The sequence below is a fragment of the Gracilinanus agilis genome, chromosome 1 (genome assembly GCF_016433145.1).
Source record: "Gracilinanus agilis isolate LMUSP501 chromosome 1, AgileGrace, whole genome shotgun sequence".
In the NCBI taxonomy this organism is placed as follows: Eukaryota; Metazoa; Chordata; class Mammalia; order Didelphimorphia; family Didelphidae; genus Gracilinanus; species Gracilinanus agilis.
Window position 1 is genome coordinate 671,290,701 of NC_058130.1, and position 19,652 is coordinate 671,310,352.

General features: G+C 38.5%; 1 protein-coding gene and 1 pseudogene across 1 annotated transcript in view; both read right to left on the reverse strand.

Annotated features, from left to right (window-relative positions):
- ANXA13 (annexin A13) overlaps window positions 1-19,652 on the reverse strand; it is a 139,310-nt gene that overhangs the window by 21,979 nt on the left and 97,679 nt on the right. Inside the window, exons 3-5 of the mRNA XM_044684235.1 lie at window positions 18,485-18,560; window positions 8,541-8,635; window positions 6,254-6,424 (exon numbers count right to left, since the gene is read on the reverse strand). Of these exons, the coding sequence (XP_044540170.1) occupies window positions 6,254-6,424; window positions 8,541-8,635; window positions 18,485-18,560 (342 nt within the window). The remainder of the gene's footprint in view (window positions 1-6,253; window positions 6,425-8,540; window positions 8,636-18,484; window positions 18,561-19,652) is intronic.
- LOC123232570 lies at window positions 997-2,895 on the reverse strand (annotated as a pseudogene).

Below are 19,652 nucleotides of genomic sequence, written 5' to 3' on the forward strand. Positions count from 1 at the left end.
AGCCCAAAGATTCAGATTTCACAAGAAATCTCCCCAGAAGTATAGGCTTTCAGCCACTAGAGGGAGTGTATGCTCTCATATAAATCTTCTGTAGTAGGGGCTTCTGCCCCATCAAGTTATTGACCTTCTTGTTGTGAAGGAAAACGTGCTCTGAATTTTCTCCCATTATGGAGAATTCAGAAGAAGAAGAAAAGATTTGTGTAGTAGTGACATACATCATCTTACACCTTCTTCACAACAACCGAGTTAGTCAGGGAAAGCATAAATATTATCAGCATAATATAGATAAAGAAACTGAAGTTCCAAGAGGTCCAGTGCCTGACCTATGATCATACATCAGATAAATTATAGGGGAAAGACTCAAACTCTTTTTTGAGTCACCTGTATGACCTTAGGCAAGCCACTTCTCTCTGCAACTCAGTTTCTTTATCTGTAAAATGAGGGGGTTGGACTAACTGGCTTCTGAGGGCCCCTCTTATCTTAAACTATGTTCCTAGCATCCGTCCATGTCTTCTGAGCCCCAGTTCCAGTGTTATTTCAACCACACCCATGCCTCATTAATGAAAGGAAGCTACCAAATGAAACATTTAGGTTTTCCATTAGAAGGTTATATACGATCATAGAATCTTCAAGTTGGAAGCAATACCAGAGCCCATTTTGTTTAATCCCTTTCTTCATGGATGAATCCCCACATAGAACAATGGTCACTTAGCTTAGCCATCATTCTTAATTCAACTAAACATGAAGTATATGAATTTAAAAATTTGCAATTCAGAAGAGTTATATGATAGGTGTTCACCAATAGTTTCCTTTAAAGAGGAGCTCTTGGCTTTTTTGCTGGGCTACACACATATCTCAAAGTTGTAAGGGACCCCAGAAGTCCCTGAGTTCAACCTATACTTTTTTTGGCAGATCCTTAATTTTAAATCCAGAGAAATACATGTGAAAATACGCAACAGTCCTAAATGTGTCTTCCAACAGCATATTTGGGAAGCTTTAGTTAGCAAGCTTCTTCTTTTACTTTCTGATTGCTTTTTTATTTGAGACTTTTTCCTGTTGGGAGCTGGCCTGAACTTTTGTTTTCTTTGGATTTTCTCCTGGTTCTAAAATAATGATAAAGGGAGTATTGTCACCAATGTGGTTGCCTGCACTGGGGTCTTCTATTTCCATCTGGACACTGTCAAAAATGGTGACTTCATTGCTGCCACCTTCCTCTTCCAGATTATCCCAGGAACTCTCTATCCCTTATCTGATCTGGGCAGTCCTAGGAGTCCATATCACTGGTTTAGAAATAGCCTCTGAGGAAGGGTTGGCTTCAGCTAAGATCTCTTCTGCTTTCTCTTCCACATCTTCAGGTATCAGCAGGGGCCTTTTCCATTTTGAAAGCTGTGATCCTTTGGTTTGCAATCAATTCTACAAAGCTGAACATTGCACCTTCTTTCCTCACTCTTTTAACATTCTCCAAGACTTTCAGAATGAATTCTGTGATCTCTGCTACCTTCATGCCAGAGATTTTGCTACTTCTCAAAATCTGATCGTGGTTTTGATTCCCCCCACCTGCCTCCCCAAACTGCATGGTACAGATCTCTGGGTATTTGTTCATAGCGATCACAAGCAAACCATCCATGACACATTCCTCTCATTCATTAGAATCCATCAATAATATAGTAAGTGCCTTGCTGGAATGTTGTGGGAGGGTTGTCTGATCTGGTTCAGGGGCACTGCTCACTTAAAGAATTATAGGCTCTAAACAAATCTTATAAAATAGAGAAATGTATTAGGAGAAAAAGTTAAATGGCTTGGGAGGAAGATGGAAGTTGCCTCCCTGAAGGGAAAGAAAGGAAAGCGTATATAGTTTTTAAACAAAAAGGGGTTACATGACAGAAAGGTGAGGAAGGGGATTCTGAGGTTCGACTGATGGTCTGTGAGTAACCCCTCTGTGGGTGGTGCCTTGATGTCTGGGGTGCAAACAAAAAGTACACACTGTCAATAACATATTTGTGTCAAGAAGTCTTGATGTTTGAGGTGTAAGCAAAAAGGTAATATTAGTGAAGGGGTATTATTATAGATCACATATCTATGCGAGGGGCTCAGATCATAAATGTATGTCAAATGACTTCAGGGTTTACACAGTTGCCTCTTTGCACTTGAGCTTTCTCCAGCACTTTGCATACCTGAGGTCAGAGACCAGGCTGTTTATCATGTATACTTTGTGACTTTGAGGTCTCCAAGATTTCCCAGGGGTCCCATGTCCCACTCTAAGAAGAAGAAAAATTGATGCAGATGAGCATATGGTATACACTCAAAGGGACAGGATCTCCTTCCTCTAGTGCATACAAGGTAATCTCATCACCTGGGACAGGCACATCAGTTCTTCTGAAGGTGCCAAATGCTACAATGCTGGTAGCATCAATAATGTTTCTATCGTGATTCAAGAGACGCACATCCAAATGGATTTGACAGACCTTTTCATCAGCAACAACAAAGGGAAATCCAGTATCTGTACACTTCAAATTTCTTAGATATCTTTCCAGAAGTCTATTCAACTTCACCAAGAGATCTGATTGCCTTCTGAGTTCAAAAGCTGGAGCAGCCATCTGAGAAAATTCAGAGTTAAAGAAAAGAATACCTTCTGTTGCCCAATTGAGCTTTGAAGAAACAAGCTCACAGGAAACTTGTCCAAGAACTGTTGTTTTCCCAGGCTTCACAATATAGCAGCCATAGTCTGTTCCAAATGCAATTTTGAGGTTTCTTCTCCTCCTAGATGGCCCAGAGCAGGAGACACTTCTCCCATTTAGATAATGGAGTCTCCTTCCTGGCACAACCTTTTGGGAGGAGGGCTGTGGCCCCAGAGCAGGGAGAGAGGAAGGGGAATGGAAGGGCAGTGAAGTACATAAACCTTCACGTTGAGTCCCTAAATCTTTTCTTTGGAAAGTGTTCCTTCAGTTTTCCCTTGAAGATCTCCACTTCAGAGGCAGCCCACTTAACTTTTGGATGGCTCTAATTATTAGAGTTTTTCTAACCTCTTTGTAACTTCTGCTCATTGTTCCTAGTTCTGCTCACTGGAGCCAGTCAGAATAAGTCAATCCTATTTTCAGAGGTTAAATCACTCAAAGAGATTATGACAGTTATTATGAACTGCATTACCACACTGATTCCAGCCATCATTGTTCAGGATAGCCTGTGATAACTTTTTTGGTGTTTGTGCTATACCATTAACTCCTAGTGAGTTTGAATTCTGCTATACTTGTAAATATTTTCCATATGAACTTTTGTCTAGCAATAAATCTGTATTCAATGTTTTTTTAATAGACTGTGAGGTAAACTTTTTTAAATTAAGGTTAGATATTTGCATTTATCCCTAATACTTTTTATCTTTTATGTTTGATTTGTCATCCCAGATGCCTGAGATCTTTTTGTATTCACACCCTCTTATCCAATGTATTGAATACCTCTTAAAACAATATGCCATCTACAAATTTGAAAAGAACCTCCCCCCCCCAGATTTATATTCTTGTAAAAATCTTGAAGGCTACACTACAGGACCAAGGACAGATCCCTAAGTTATTTCCCTATCTACCTTCCTTCTCATAAATATTGACTTTTTTATGGCTATTCTTTGGGTCTGTCCATCCAACCACAAGTATGCCTTTCACATTGTGGGGATTAGGGGTGAAGTGCCCCCACAATCTGGAAAATCCACATAAAATGTTTTGGCTTTTGTGTTCTTTTTATAAACTTTAACTTTTTGTTTATTTTCACTTTAAAAAAGAAATTGTGTATATTTATGGTGTTAAAAGACAAAATATGTTGATATTATACAATACTCTACATATATTTATGCATTTCTGATTTTCTAAACATTTTCTGTGTTGTCTGCTGGCTTTTGCATGCCATCTGTGGCATCCACAAGACTCCCCTCCAAATTCCCATTTAATTTCTTATGTGGATGCATGATATATTGAAACCTCAATGTGGAAAGATGTGTTGTAGAAGGGATACCTATAGTTCCAAAGTCTATCTAATTTTAGTTTGGTCTAACTTACATCTTTCCATTCATCCACAAGCCTATCAAGAGAAATTTAGTCAAATATTGTCCTGAAATCTAAGTGTGTGTACTATGTCTGTAGAATTCTCCTGATCTACCAAAATAATAATCCTATCAATAAAAGGAAAGAAGGTTAATGTGGTATGATATGTTCTTGATGAACTCATTCTATTTCTCTGTGATCACCACTCCCTGTTCTAGATGTTTACTAATCATTTCTTTAATAATTCATTCTAGAAATTTTGTCAGGAGTCATCATCAAATTCTTCTGCCAGTAAATTAGATGTGCCACTGTCTTCTCCTTTAAAAAAGAGAAGACATTTGCCTTTTTCCAATCTTGTGGTCCTTTTCTCATTCTCTGTGGCTTTTCAAAAGCTCAGCAACAACACCCACCTGTTTTTTTCAGTATGTAAGGATATAGTTCATCTGAATCTTGTATCTTGAACTCTTCAAAAATGGATAGACGCTCTTTCACTTTTTCCTCACTGCCTTCTCTACTACATTAAAAATATGACTAAATTTACAAGGATTTTGTATGCATATAGCTCCCTGGAAACACATGACTTTGTGGGATAAAGATATAGATGACATACTCAGAAATGTGCAGATGACTCAAAATTATGAGAGATCATTAATACTTAGGATGATAGAGTTGAGGCAGAAGGTAATCTTGATAGGCTGGTGCAATGGAATCTAATAAGATGAAATTAAATAGGGATAAATATAAAACTTTGAACTGGATACAAAATAATTATTTTAACAATAAGATTAAGGAGGCATGGATAGATAGCAGTGTTCTGAAAAAATTCTAGGGATGTTAGTGGACTGTTAAACCAATGTGAATAAATAGTATCATGTGGCAGCCAAAAAAAAGTAATGCAATCAGAGGGGAATAAGTTCTAGGAATAGGGAGGTGACATTACTACCATACTCTGCCTTCTCCAGACTTCATCTGGAGTTCTACATTCAGTCCTCGGTGCTATGGTTAAATAAGGATATTGATAAGCTGGAGAATGTCTAGATGATGACAATGGGCATGACATATGAAAATCATTTGAAGGAACTGGGCTTGTTTAGCTTGGAGAAGATAGGACCGGGGGGGATGACATAATTCAGTCAGACAGTTAAAAAACATTTATTCAGCCTCTACTATGTGCCAGACACTGGACTATTTATGCATTGAGGGACTGTGCTATTATGTCTTTGTGACATAATCACTGTCCATAGGTATTTGAAAGGCTGCCATGCAAAAGAGGGGTTAGACTCGTTCTGTTTGGCTCTAGAAGACAAAATCAGGGACAACGTGTAAAAATTTCAAAGGAGCCAATTTAGTCTGCTGTGAGAAAAGCCTTCCCAATATTTATACTATTTCAAAGAAAGAATGATATCCTTAGAAAGTTAGGGAGACCTTCCTTAGAAGTCTTCTAGCAGAGGCTGGATGATCACTTGAATGTTATAGTGGGGATTCTTTTTGTGCATAGGTTGTAGTAGATAGTCTCAGCAGAGGTGCAGTGCAACCAGCTTGGAGACCTGATGAGAGCTGATTATTAAAATTTCAGTATGAGCATTTGCACTTCAGAAATTGGCAAATGCTCCAAATCAGTGCTTAATTTGTCATTTTGTGGCATGTCTAGACTTAAGGAAATAATGGAGAAAATGTTAATTGTGCAGAATAAACTTTAAATTGTGCGCTTTTTTTCTGGAGAGTCGATTGTTAAACATTTAGTGATATACCCTCACCTCTGAGGTTCTTTCCAACTCTGGAATTCTATGATATTGTGATTATGTAATTTATCATGTAAAGGAGGGGTATATTAACACTAGGGATGACCACCCTGGGAAGATTAGTGTCTTTCCAGATTTGTCCAGGGTCCTTTTTATTGTGGAATTCTTGAACCTTGAGTAGTATCTTTTCTTTTCTTTTTTTTTTTTAAGTCCTTACTTCCTATCTTAGTAACAACTCTAAAACATAAAGGCAAGGGCTAGGCAAATGGGGTTAAGTAACTTGCCCAGGGTCACACAGCTAGGAAGTATCCTAAGCCAGATTTTAATACAAATCCTCCAGGCCTGGTGCTCTAGCTATTATACCACTTGGCTGCCTCCCTGAATAATATAGACAGGTTTCATCCCCCCCAGGAGAGAAGGTGTGCATCTTTCCCCTTACTGGAAATAATGGGAGAAGTCATGTGACCATCTGGTTCTAACCTTATTTCTTCTTGTGCAGAGAATCTCAATCATCACAGCTATGTCTGTCCCAATGCCTTTTGTGGCCCTCCGGAGCTCTCGGGCACAGAATTCACTTGGGAGATCCAGAAGAGCTATGGATGTTCTCCTAAAATACCCACTGAGCTCACTCTCCAGCACCTTTTCCAGGTCCTGCGAGAACATACAAGATCAATGTAAGAGAAGGTTACTCATATATTCCTTTAAGTCTTAAATGTTGAATGACAAGAAGGTCAGGTGAACTCCAGCTTTACAGGCAATCTCTTATGAATCCATGGACTGAAAGCTAGAGAAAGAGATCACAAGCATGAAAGTTATTAGCCTTTGCAGATCATAGATAGAAAACCAGCATGGACTATGTTGACCAATGCCATCCCTTCATAGAGGAAGAATTTGAGGCCCAGAAAGTTTTAGTGAATTATCTAAGGTCACACAGGTAGTAAACTTCAGAGGTAGGATTTGAATCTGAATCCCACTAACTGTTTTTTTTTAAATCATATCACATTACTTCCCAGAGGTGTTTTTTTAAACCATTAACTTCTGTGTATTAGCTCCTTGGTGGAAGAGTGGTAAGGGTGGGCAATGGGGGTCAAGCGACTTGCCCAGGGTCACACAGCTGGGAAGTGTCTGAGGCCAGATTTGAACCTAGGACCTCTTGCCCGAGGTGTTTTCTGGAGAGAGTCTAAGTGAATTTTCCAAAAGTCCCCCAATTAATTAAAGAAACAAGCATTAGAATCTATATCTTCTGACTCCAAATCCAAAACTGTTTTTGCTCCACTATATTTATTCTCTAAATGACTCTAAAACAAAGTAAAAAAATAACATGAAATGAGAGATAAAATAAAGTACTCCAGAAGTTCAGAGAAAGAATTGATTCTCTTGGCTATTGACAGGAGAAGGGAGGTGTGTGTGTGTGTGTGTGTGTGCAGGGGAGAAGGAGAGGAGGGGCAGGATATTAGGGAACACTTTGTGAGGGATGTGGGATTTCAACAGGATCTTGAAGGATGAATATGAATTGATCACCTGAAGCTGCAATGGAGGAGGAAAGGATAATCCAGGAGGAGGGACAAGTAGAAGTCAAGACACCAAGATAAGAAAGCACAGGGATTGTTCTGGTAAAGGTGAGTCATTTAGTTTGGCTGGAATATAGGAAATGCAAAGATAAAGAATGCACAGATTGGGGTCAAATCATAGAGGAGGATATTGAATATCAGGAGAAGTAACTACTGATAAACTAGTAGCAACTAAAAGAGAAAAGAGAAAAATGATGGAGCAGGCATAAGAACTAACAAAAGCTCTATAGTCTGAGACCCTTTAGTGTAGGGGCAAAGGACCTCACACACTTCCATAGCTTTTGAGGGTATCACTTTATTTTGATACCATACCATACCACACCATTAATAATAGTTCATGTTGGGGCAGCTGGGTAGCTCAGTGGATTGAGAGTCAGGCCCAGAGATGGGAGGTCCTGGGTTCAAATTTGACCTCAGACACATTCTAGCTGTGTGATCACAGGCAAGTCACTTGACCCCCATTGCCTAGTCCTTACCACTCTTCTGCCTTGGAGCCAACATACAGTATTGATTTCAAGATGGAAGGTAAGGGCTTAAAAAAAAAAGACTTCTCAAAAGCTTCCTATTCCTCACCTTTAAGGCAGTATGAAACAGTGGAAAAAATAAAAAAAATAAGAGTTCATGCTTATATAGTCTTCTCTCTCTTTTGCCTGTTGAATTTAAAATTATAACTCAAATGCCAACTATGAGATAATGTAAAGGAAAGAATATTAGATTTAAAGTCAGAGGAGTATGAGAGGATATATAATATTAAGACCTATGTACAGAGACTGGTCCGTTTGCAAATCACTGACCCATCTGCCAACTGGCATATGAAACTTCTCAGCTTTTAAAGGAAAAAAAAAACACTTTATTCCAGGCTTTGTAAAAAGCGAAGTCAGTATTTAAAACACCTAAAAGGAGTTTAAGAATAGTCAAGTCTAAAACAACAACAGCAAATTACTAAAATAATCTAACAGTTTTGGGAAATCAATAAGAGGGGTGTCATTATTTTTCAATTATTTGAATAAGGAAGAGTGAGGAAACTTAAGGACCAAAAGAATCCCAAAGAACAATAACAAATGTTCATTAAGTGGATGTTTTGTGCAGTTTTAAGAAAGATAAAAAAATTTTAAACCAGCTCATGACTTATTGGAAATTAGTCTAATAGGAAGTGTAAATGTGAGAGTTGATGTGAGTGGACCCCTTGAGATTACCTTGCCAAATAGATCCTTGTATTTCTGCTTTATTTGCTGTCTCTGATCTATTGTTCTGTTTGCCAAGACTTCAACAATGGAAACTTCATCTGTTCCTTTGTTGCAAAGAAGAGAAGAGAAGCTTAATTGAGCAAGACAGGAGCATTATTTTGTCCAATCAAGGAAAAATCAGCACAAACTGCTTCTTGGTAGGCCAAAACATCCAAGTCAAATGTGTAGGTAGAGCCCAGACTGAACTCAAACTTTCCTTTCCTGTAACTGACCTGCATTGATTCAAAAATTGCATTTCCACTTCTTTTCGTTCGACAAATATGTATCGTGTATCTTCTTTGTATAAATACCTTGCTGTACAGACACCATGGAGGACACAAGATGAATAAGAGAAGCAGAGTGGAATACAAGACATTAGATGTCAGGGAACCTAGGGTGAAATCCTATCTTGCCCAACTAACCGTTGGTCACTTTGAATTTCTGGACTTTATTTTTCTTGTCTGTGATATGAAACAGGTAGATCCATATACCACTTCCTTCCTTACTAGCTCGTTTTAAAAAATTAATATTATTGTCATAATTTTATAAACAAGGAAACTGGGGTGAAATGATATGCTTAGCATACAGCTAAGAAGTATAGAGCCAGGTTTCACATCTCTAAGTCAGGGATTCTTTTAGTTCCTTCATTTCGTCTTTCTCAGTTCTAAGATGTTATGTGCAAGACAGAGGCTCCAACCAACCAGTTGCCAAATCTTATCTATTCTCTCTCCACCATATTTTTTACATCTCTCCTCTCCATTTTTTTTCACTATCACCCTAGGTTAGACTCTCATCCCATCTCTTCTAGACTATTCTTACAGCCTTCTACATGGTTTCTGTCTCCAGTATCTTCCTTCTACAGTTCATCCTTCTCCCTAATGTTAAGATAATCATCTTAAGTCACTGATCTAGTCTTAAAAAAAGGTGTAAATTTAAAGAAAACTTTCCCATTTGACAGTTAGGAGAATAAGACTAGCTAAGCACTAGTTCTAGTGTAGGGCTATGGCCAGAGCCAGTTCTTCACATTGTCCATGTGGCATAGTTTAAAAAATGCTGAAATGTCTCGCTTTCCCAAAATTTATCCCTTGTTGGCACTGAAATTATACCACTGGGACCATAATATCCTAAGATCTCTGACCATGTTTTCCCCTATGGATTCCCTATTACCTCTAGAATCAAATATAGAATCATCCAATTGGCTTTTAAAGCCCTTCACAACTTGGTCTCTTCCTTCTAGTCTTCTTGTGCTTTTGTTCTTGTTCAGTCATTTCGGTTGACTTTTAGGGACCCCATTTGGGGTTTTCTTGGCAAAGATACAGGAGTGGTTTGCCAGTAGCTTCTTCAGTTCATTTTGCAGATGAGGAAAATGAAGCAAATAAGGTTAAATGACTTGCCCTGGATCACACAACTAGTAAATATCTGAAGCTGGATTTGAACTTAGGAAGATGAGTCTTTCTGACTCTAATACAGCTTTAATGCAACCTTTTTGTTCTAAGGAATTATTCTGATCCATAGGAAGCTTTGCCAGAAAATTTTAGTAAAAGGAAGCAGGGAGAAAAGGGAAGTGCCCCTAGATCAGTCAGCTTTAGCCTCTGCACCACTTAGCTGCTAGAAGAGGTGGCAGCAAAACCAGAGGAGGTGGTTATCTCAGCAGCTGTGTGATGGATCTGGTAGGGTATCCTCAAGGTGCATAGACTACGGGTTATGCTATTGTTTTTTTTTCTGGACCAGATGCTTTTTTATAGGCTTTTCTGTAGACCTCTTGAGTATGACAGTGATGGGATTGTTGGGCATGGTCAATGGATTAGGGGACATAAAGCTGAAATAGATGCTAGAGACCAAGCCCTTATTTAAAGATTAGGGAACCCAGACTTAGAAACAGTAAGTGACATGTTTAAGTGGAACTAAGACTCAAACCCAGGTCCTCTGATGACAAAGTCAGTGACCTTCTCATGACACTACTGTGGTCCTCAGGGAATGATGCCATAATACCTAATAGGGAAACCTGATCCTAGACTCAGGCCCATATATGTCTAGTCCAAGGCAATGACGCCACAGATCCAATCAGCCAGATAGATGAGGAAAGAATGTGGCCCATGAATAATCATTAAAAAACACACACACCACCATCACATTTTCCAGAATCCCCTTCTTAAAGATCAATAACAATTTTTTAAAAATAGCAAACTTGTTGAGAAATGGCTTAGAAAGTATCTGCAGGGAAGCTGGAAGCTGGACTAGATGACCTCTTAAACTCTATGATATGGTGCTTCTGATTTCACCAAAGGAGATATTTCCATTTCCCAGGCAAGGGGATGATTTATTAAACAGTGACCTCATTTTGCATTTCACATTGTATGCGTCATGCATAAGCCGTCCTCGCCTTGGAACCATTTCCTATAAACATTTACAGAGGTTTGAGGTTCTATGACCAGTCACCAGCCAGTGGTTCTTGGAAATTGAAAAAAGGAAAAACCCCAATTCTTGACTGGACATTGAGGAATAATGACAGAGTGTGGGTCAAAACTGAAGTGATGATTAACCCCTTGAACTGCCAGAGAGTTCTCTGTTCCCTTTGGAGCCCTCAGAAGTTCTTTAGGGGAAAAAATGAGTAGAGACAGGCAAGAAATGGAGCAAACTCTTCAATAGGCTACAGGTCATTGGGTTTGAAGGACCCTGTAGGGATCAACATGTCCTTGAGACCACTGAAATCAGCTGTGGTTGCTTGGTTTTTGTTTCAGGCACAGAAAATGGTGGTTAGCCACAAATGGCTACCTTTCATTCAGCTCAGCTGAATTCATTCAGTTCAAGCCTCGACACTGCGGATGGACCACAAAATTGAGGGAATAGCACATCCTGTTTCTGTTCCCCAAATCAGGCCTGACTACCTTAAGCTCTGGTGCCTTTAGCCTCTCCTTCTGTAAAATGGGGCCATTGGAAAGGTGAGTGAACTGATATATGAGAAACTCCCCAGTTTTTTATAATACTTATTTTGTATATTCACACAGAGAGATACAGAGGTTAAAAATGTGCATATATCCCTATCATTTTTCTATCTAGCTCTCTAGCTATAGAGAAGCCCCTAGAGATCTTTATAATAATAATAATAATAAAATATAATAAAATTTCTATCTAGTTCTCTAGCCATAAACACCTAGAGATCTTTATAATAATAATAATAAAATATAATAATTTTTCTATCTAGCTCTCTGGCTATAAAGAAACACCTAGAGATCTTTATAATAATTTCATATACTCATGAGATATACATAAAAACTTGGAGCTCCTTACAATATTCACTTTATACAGTCACATTTTTGAAGAGATATGTTGGTCAGGGAAGCTAGGTGGCACAGTGGATAGAGCACTGGGTCTGGAGTCAGGAGGACCTGGGTTCAAATGTGGCCTCTGACACTTTTTAGCTGTGTGACTTGAGCAAGTCACAAACCCCAATTGCCTAGTTCTTGCCACTCTTTTGTCTTAGAATTGATACTAAGACAGAAGATAAGTGTTTTATAAAAGATATATAGGTCCAGAAGAATGTGTCTGTCTGTCTGTCTGTCTCTATCATTCTCTCTGTCTTTCTGTCTGTCTGTCTTTTGAAAGATAGTACAATACAAACACTAGGTAGTAGAGTGGATAGAATACTGGGCTTGGAATAAAGGAGACCTGAGTTCTACTCTTGCCTGTATAATCCTGGGCAAGTCACTTAACCATTGCCTCAGTTTCCATGTCTGTAAAATGGGGATAATAATAGCATAGAATAACCTTGCAGGGTCATTGTGATGATCAAATACGACAATTGTGAAGTGCTTAGCACATAGTAAGTGCTTAAATATTAATTATTATTGTTGTAACAATAATTTTACATACATGCGGGTGAATAAGCCCTGTAATTTTGTCAATGTGAGGAGTTGCCATTCTTTGGATGCAGATCTGTGACTAGTCTATAATTCAATTCTTCACCAGTCTCCTAGGGCTCTGAGACCTCTGAGTGAGTTCTTGTCTGTCATCAGATAGCCAGTAGGAGATATTATTCCTAATAATAATGTGTCATATTTGCATTTTTACATATTATACTTTGCAAAGCTCTTGGCACTCATGATCTCATTTGAGTCTTGAAACAACTCTAAAGAGAGATTCCTTGTCCACATTTCATTACTGTCATTTTATAAATGAAACCAAAAAGGGCTTGTTTGACTCCTCATGACATCTCATGGGGTTTCTTTGGCAGAGATCCTTAAGTGGTTTGCTATTTCCTTCTCCAGTTCATTTTACATATGAGGAAACTGAGGCAAATTAGGTTAACTGATTTACCCAGCTTCACATAAGTGTCTGAGACCAGATTTGAACTCAGGTCTTCCTGATGCCAGGCCCAGCCTTCTCTCCATTACATCATCTAGCTGTCCTAAGTAGCTTGTCCACAGCTAATAAGGGGAAGGGCTGGAATTCTTCACCAAATCTATTACTGCCCATTCTGCACTCCCAGATATTCCATCTTGTTTCTTGGTTTGTCCTTCACATAATGAACACTGAGCATCAATAGTATGTATGTTTCCCAAACTGATGATGGTAGAGCTGGCCTTGGGATGCTGGACTTGACAGAGAGAAGCTAGAATAATAATGTCTTAAAAAAAACAAAAAGAAAAACAACACAGGTGATGATGGGTGAGCGGGAATTCATAGCAGGGGCAGTAGTGACCTGTCAGATGAAGAGCTTGTGACCCGGCAAGTCTTACTGTAGGCTCTACTAACCATGAAAGGTCTTAGAACTCAGATCAATGCAATGACAAGTCTCAATTCCAGAAGACTGAATCTGAACCAGGCTATCTATCTCCTGAGAGAGGGCAGAGAGATTCAGGGTATAGAAGAAGACCTATTTATTGGACACGGCCAATGAGGGGAATTTTCTTTGCTTGACTATATATATATATTTTTTTACAAGGGTTCTCTTTTTCTTTTTGATTTGATGAGGGGGGTAAGGAAGGAAAAGAAAGGAAATGCTTATTAGTTGAAAAAATAATAAAATATAATTTTCATAGCCTCTGTTAAAATTCTTACCTGAGAAGTTCAACACATTCATTATTGTTACATCATCTTAATTTCAGGTCACTCTTTTGGAGCTAGAAGGGACTGAGAGATCAAAACCTGCATTTTACATGAGGTTAAGGTGACTTGTCCAAGATCACAGGTCTATGAATAACAAATATTAGATACGGTATATGGACTCAGATTGCCTTCAAGTTTTATGGATTTCTACTATGCCATGTTACCTTTTAATCTGCTAATACCATGAGCACATTAGTCAGTCTGTCAAAAAGTATTTATTAAACACCTACTGTGTGCTGGTCACTGTGTTAAGTAAGCCCTGAGGATAGAAGAAAGGTAAAAGATAGTCCCTGATGCTGCTGCTCTACATTAGTTTGCCACCTGGAGGCAGTTAAGTGATCTAGTAGAGTGGTGTCAAACTCAAATGCAAATGGTGGTCATTAAACTGTATATAAGGATCCCTCCTGGGTCTCATATCAACTTAGTTTTAAAATGTAAGAGTATTTGTGTTCTTATCATATTTTTCCTTTTTTCTTACATATTTGCCAATTATATTTTAATCTTGTTCCAGTCTCACTTAAGACAATTGTGGGTTGCACGTGTTTCTGATTTACTGGACAGAGAGGAGTTGGAGTCAGGAAGACCTGATTTTAAATCCAGCCTCCAATATTTATTATATTGTGAATCTGAGCAAGTAACTTATGGCTGTTTGCCTCAGTTTCCTCATCTGTAAAATGGGGATAATAATAGCACCTGCCTCTCAGGTAGGTGGCACAGTGGATCAATAGAGTGCTGGGTCTGGAGCCAAAAAGACTTATTTTGTGAGTTCAAATCTGGCCTCTAAATAGCTGCAGGATCCTAAGCAAGTCCCTTAACCCTGTTTGCCTTAGTTCTCTCACATGGAAAATGAGCTAAAGAAAGAAATGACAAACCACTTCAAAATCTTTGCCGAGAAAACACGAAACGGGGTCACAAACAGTCAGTCATAACTGAAACATCTGAATAACAACCTCTGGGGGTGTGTGTGTGAAGCAATGAGGATTAATGAGATCATGTTTGTAAAATGTTTTGCAAGTTTTAAAGTAGTATGCAGCGTTAATAATTATCATGATATTATTGTTATATTGTTAAAAACAATAATAATACTAATCATTAATATTATTTGCCATCACTTGTGAAAAAGAATGCTCTCCACCTCCAGGGAAAGAAGTTTTGGAGTAGAAATGCAGATGAAAATACATGATTTATCACTGGTTTATTTGGGGATATGTTTGGGGTTTCGGTTCTATAAGATTATTTGCTTACAAAAATGAATAATATGGAAATAATGCTTTGTGTGATAATAACCCAGACTGAATTGCTTATCAGCTCTGGGAGGGGGAAGAGAATAAGAGAGGGAGACAATCTGGGACATTTGTGACTGGAAAACTTACTTATGGGAAATTTGTTGTTAAAATAAAAAAATTAATAAAGGAAGAAATTCTTATTTGCCATTACCTAGAAATAAATATGGCTAAGGGAATGGGGCACAGGACAGATAAATCCATTTTAGAGAAAACATGGGAGAACAGCTAGAACATGAAGGTCAAATGTGTTGGTGGTGGGATGTTAGGACAATATTGGAGCTTGAGAGTAGGAGATGTTTAATGATGATGGGAAAGAGAGTGATGGAACGAGAAACTAGGAGGTACTAGGGACATATCTTGTTTACTTTAAAATTGTGTCTTCATCGATCTGGTGACATAGATCTGTCCCCTAAATAAAGCCTGATCCTAGTGGGGTCTGCAGCTCCAACAGCTGGATGCTTAGGGGCAGATCTAATGATTCTCAACAGCCTGGAGAGGACTCTGGCTCCCAGGCTGATTTTTACATCTTCTTAAAAGTAAAACAACACAGTAAAAGAAGGACCTGAAAGACAGTTGATAGTGGACCGATGGAGGTAGGAGTGGGTCAAGTGTGTCTAGGAGGGAGCCACAGCAGCTGTTGGAAGCTGGATTTCACATCCTAGACTTGGCCAAAGCTCCTACTCAGCCAACAGCCCAAGGAAGGAAGTGGTTTGTATGGAAGTCTAGGCCTCCAAGCAACAGGATGTTTGCAGTCCCAGATTTCACCAGTGAACAGGTGGTCCCTCCCATCCATCCCAGCAGGCTGCTCATAGCTGCCCCCAACGCTCCTGGGGAGGAAGCCTATCATATGATGTCTAGACTCCTAGATGTTGCATGGAACCGTGGTGGAAGAGGTCAGTGTGGGCGTGGGAATGGGTGGACCATGACAGATGACAAATCCTGACTTTTTGGGAATTGCTATCCTATTTACATATCTCCATTAACTCTGTGTCCTGAAATGGATGGATTTCGTGCCAGGCACTGATAGAAATATGATCAGAGATATTTGAGTTTTCCATTTTCCGGCATTTCCTTTGGCATCTAGTCACAGCGTTGGGTCAAGAACATCTCACCCCCACTAGGCTCAGAGTTGCCTTTGTCTGGGTAATCCCAAAGGCAGGGAGGATAAGAAAGGAATCCTCCTTTTCAAGAAATAACACAATTAAAACCTACTGGGGTGAAAGAATTAGCTACACTAAACAAACAAAGAGCAAACAAAAACAAACAGGATAGAGATAGCTCATGTTTATAGAATACTTTAAAACTGGGATTCTTAACTTGGGGTCTGTGACTTTGTTTTTGAAAAACATTTTGACAACTGTATTTCAATATAATTAGTATCTGTAATCTTATGAATTTCATTTTTATGCATTTAAAAATGGTATTCTGAGAAGGGGGCCAGAGGTGCTCTAGACTGTCAAAGGGGTCCCTGACACAAAAATTTAAGGGCCCTACCTTAAGTTGTGTATAACAACTCAGTGAAGTGAGTAATTTCAGGAGTATTATACTCATTTTTAGATGTCTTTCATATCCATATTCAGATGATCATAAATATACATAATATATAACATATAGAATATATAACATATTATGTAGAATATATAACATTATATGTAATATATAACAACAGACTATGTATTAGAGTGATTGCAACATTATTATATATAACAACAGATCATGTATTATATTGGTTATAATATATTATTATTACATGTAATAACAGATCATGTGTTATATTGGTTATATTATTATCATAATATATAATAAATGTGAGTTATATAGTATATTTCACATATAATATATATGATATATTCTATATAATTCCATATTATATTATATATATTCAAAATATACCTGGTTGAGCTTCAGAGCAGTAAAATGCCCAGTGTGTTCTAGCTAGTAATTGCTTAGAGTAATTGCTTAGAGCTCAGATGTGACTCAGTTTACTACACCAGGCTTTGATCATATGCAAATTAGTAGCTTGCAAGCTGCCCTTCTTTGTTTTTGTTTCCCTTTCAAGTTTTCCCTTGCCAAACATTTTTAAAAAACCCATTACTTTCTGTTTTAGAATCAATGCTAAGTATTGGTTCCAAGGCAGATCAGTAGAGGCTAGTCAATTGGGGATAAATGATTTGCCCAGTCATACAGCTAAGAAGTATCTGAGGTCACATTTGAACCCAGGACCTGGTTCTCAATCCACTGAGCCACTCAGTTGCCCTTCTTTGTCATACAGTTTAAGTTAAAATCATAAGATCTAGAAGGAAGGAAACAAGCATTTATTAAGCACCTATGCTATGATAAGGCTTTACAAATACTATCTCATATGCTTTTCACGACAACTCTGGGAAGTAGGTGCTATTAATATCTCAGGAAACCGAGGCAGGGAGCAGTTAATTTGCTCAGGCTCACCTAGCTGTTAAGTGTCTAGGGCAGTATTTGAATGCAGGTCTTCCTAACTCCAGCCCTTGAGCCAACTAGCTGCTTCTAGCAGTCATCTTAGAGAACATTAGATCAAAAGGACCTTATAGGACATTCATAATAATTTTCAGGGAAGGAAACCGAGGTCCAGAGAAGGGAAGAGATTTGTCTACAGCCATTCATATAACAAGTATCAGAGCAGAAATCGAGCCCCAGTTCTCTGATGAACATTAATGTGGTACTGGTTCTATTCCCCACCTCGTTTTCATGGAAACCCACATAATGCAATTTATTTGAGGCCTTGACCCTTCTGGGAATGATCCTCCAGCTTCTCAGCCCCTTAGGAGTAGCTTTGCCTAAACACAAATGAAAAAATCTGGTCCAAGGAGAGATTTCAATATTTTTGTGTATCTCAATGTGAAATATGACACTATTGACCTCCCTGGCTTCCTTTAAGTACCAATTAAAATCCCGTTTTCTAAAGGTAGCCAGACTCAACCCTTCTTAATTCCAGGGCCTTCCCCTTGTCACTCATTTCCCATTTATCCTGTATATAGCTCATTCGTATATATTTGCTTGTATGCTCTCTTTCCCCTATTAGATTGTAAACTCCTTGAGGGCAGGGACTGTCTTGTATGGTTCAGTGCCTAACACACAGTAGGTGCTTAACAAATGCCTATTGAATGGAATTAAATATATGGCTTAGTTCTCACAATGTGACAAATTCTTCCACCACTTTCCAGACATACAATCTTGGGTGAATTATTTAACCTCTGTGGTTAAAGAGAGCCCAACAGCGAACACCTTCACCACCTACCTGACAGTGGCAACAAGGAGGGTAATTTGTGAATTTTGTCAATTTGTGAAATTGGTCAATTGGTAAAATCCTTGATGCATGTGATCTGGTTTTGGTGGGCGAGCCCTAGGGAAGATGCCAACCTTGGCTAGAAAGGAATGACTTCAGAATGAGGAATGGGAGCTTCATAAACTAAGGTGACAGAAGCAGGGTGATGGGGAAATCTTTCAAAATGGAAATGAACAAATGTAAAATGGTTTCCATACCATTTCCCTTGAAGGCCTTGTTCAGCTTCTTGACATCGTGAACAGCATCAAACTCATGTTCATTTATATGAGTGGTCTGGAAAAAAAAATAAGGAAAAAGACTCAGTACAAAAGAGAGTCATTCTTAACTCTGTAGGCCTCCTGATGAAAGGAGGAGTGCCTAGACAGTGATTAGGCAGTCATTCTAGGGAGCAACAGCCTCTTCTTCATTTTCACATGCCCAAACATGCTTAATAAATGATTATAATATTATATATAATTATTTTTATGATAATAAAATAATATAAATTGATAATTTAATGAATATAAAAATTATCATAAATTATCTTTTTATCACTAGAAGTCTTAAAGAATACCTTTCCTTATAATTTAAAGTAACCAATTTTTATCATGCAAAAAGTATTTTTATTACATTCATGAATGTAGACTCAATATTTCAGTATTCAATTTGCAAAGCAGGGATCTACTAAGTTACTTCTGCAAGTCTATTAACCATTCTGAGTCTCAGTTTCTTTATCTGTAAAAGGAGGGTTGAACAAGATGACTTCTGAAGTCTCTTCCAGTTCTAAATTTGTGATTCTATTTGCAGAGTACTCCAAGTCCTGACATGCAAGTATAATTATTCTCATTTTTTTTAGGCAAGGAAACTGAGACTTGAAGAGATTAGGTGAGTTGCCCAGGGTCACAAGGTGCATTAGTGGCAGAATCCAAACATGAACCCAGGGCTCCTGACTTTAAGTTGAGCATTCAAAATCACAGAATTTCAGAGTTAGAGGGGACTATAGGTCTCCCCCTTTCCACCCCCAAAGAATCCTCTCTACAATATAACCTAGCAGGGGTTATGCAACCTTTGCTCAGAGACCTCCAGTGCCAGGGAACCCACAGCTTTCCAAGGCAGTCTTTTCTACTTCTACTTCTATTGCCTCATAAATTTTTTGCTGTCTGTCTTCAAGCTCAAATTTGCTTCTTTGCATTTTCCATTCTAGGTTTTCCCTCAGGGCCCCAACGAATGCATTTGTTCAGATAGCCTTCTGCATGAGGCTTTCTATATATTTAAAGATTACTAATACATCACCCCCACCACCCCAATCCTCTCCTTAATTTCCTTCAGTTGGTCATCAGAAACTCAAAACCCTTCACTATTCTGAGTGCACTTTTCTGGACACTA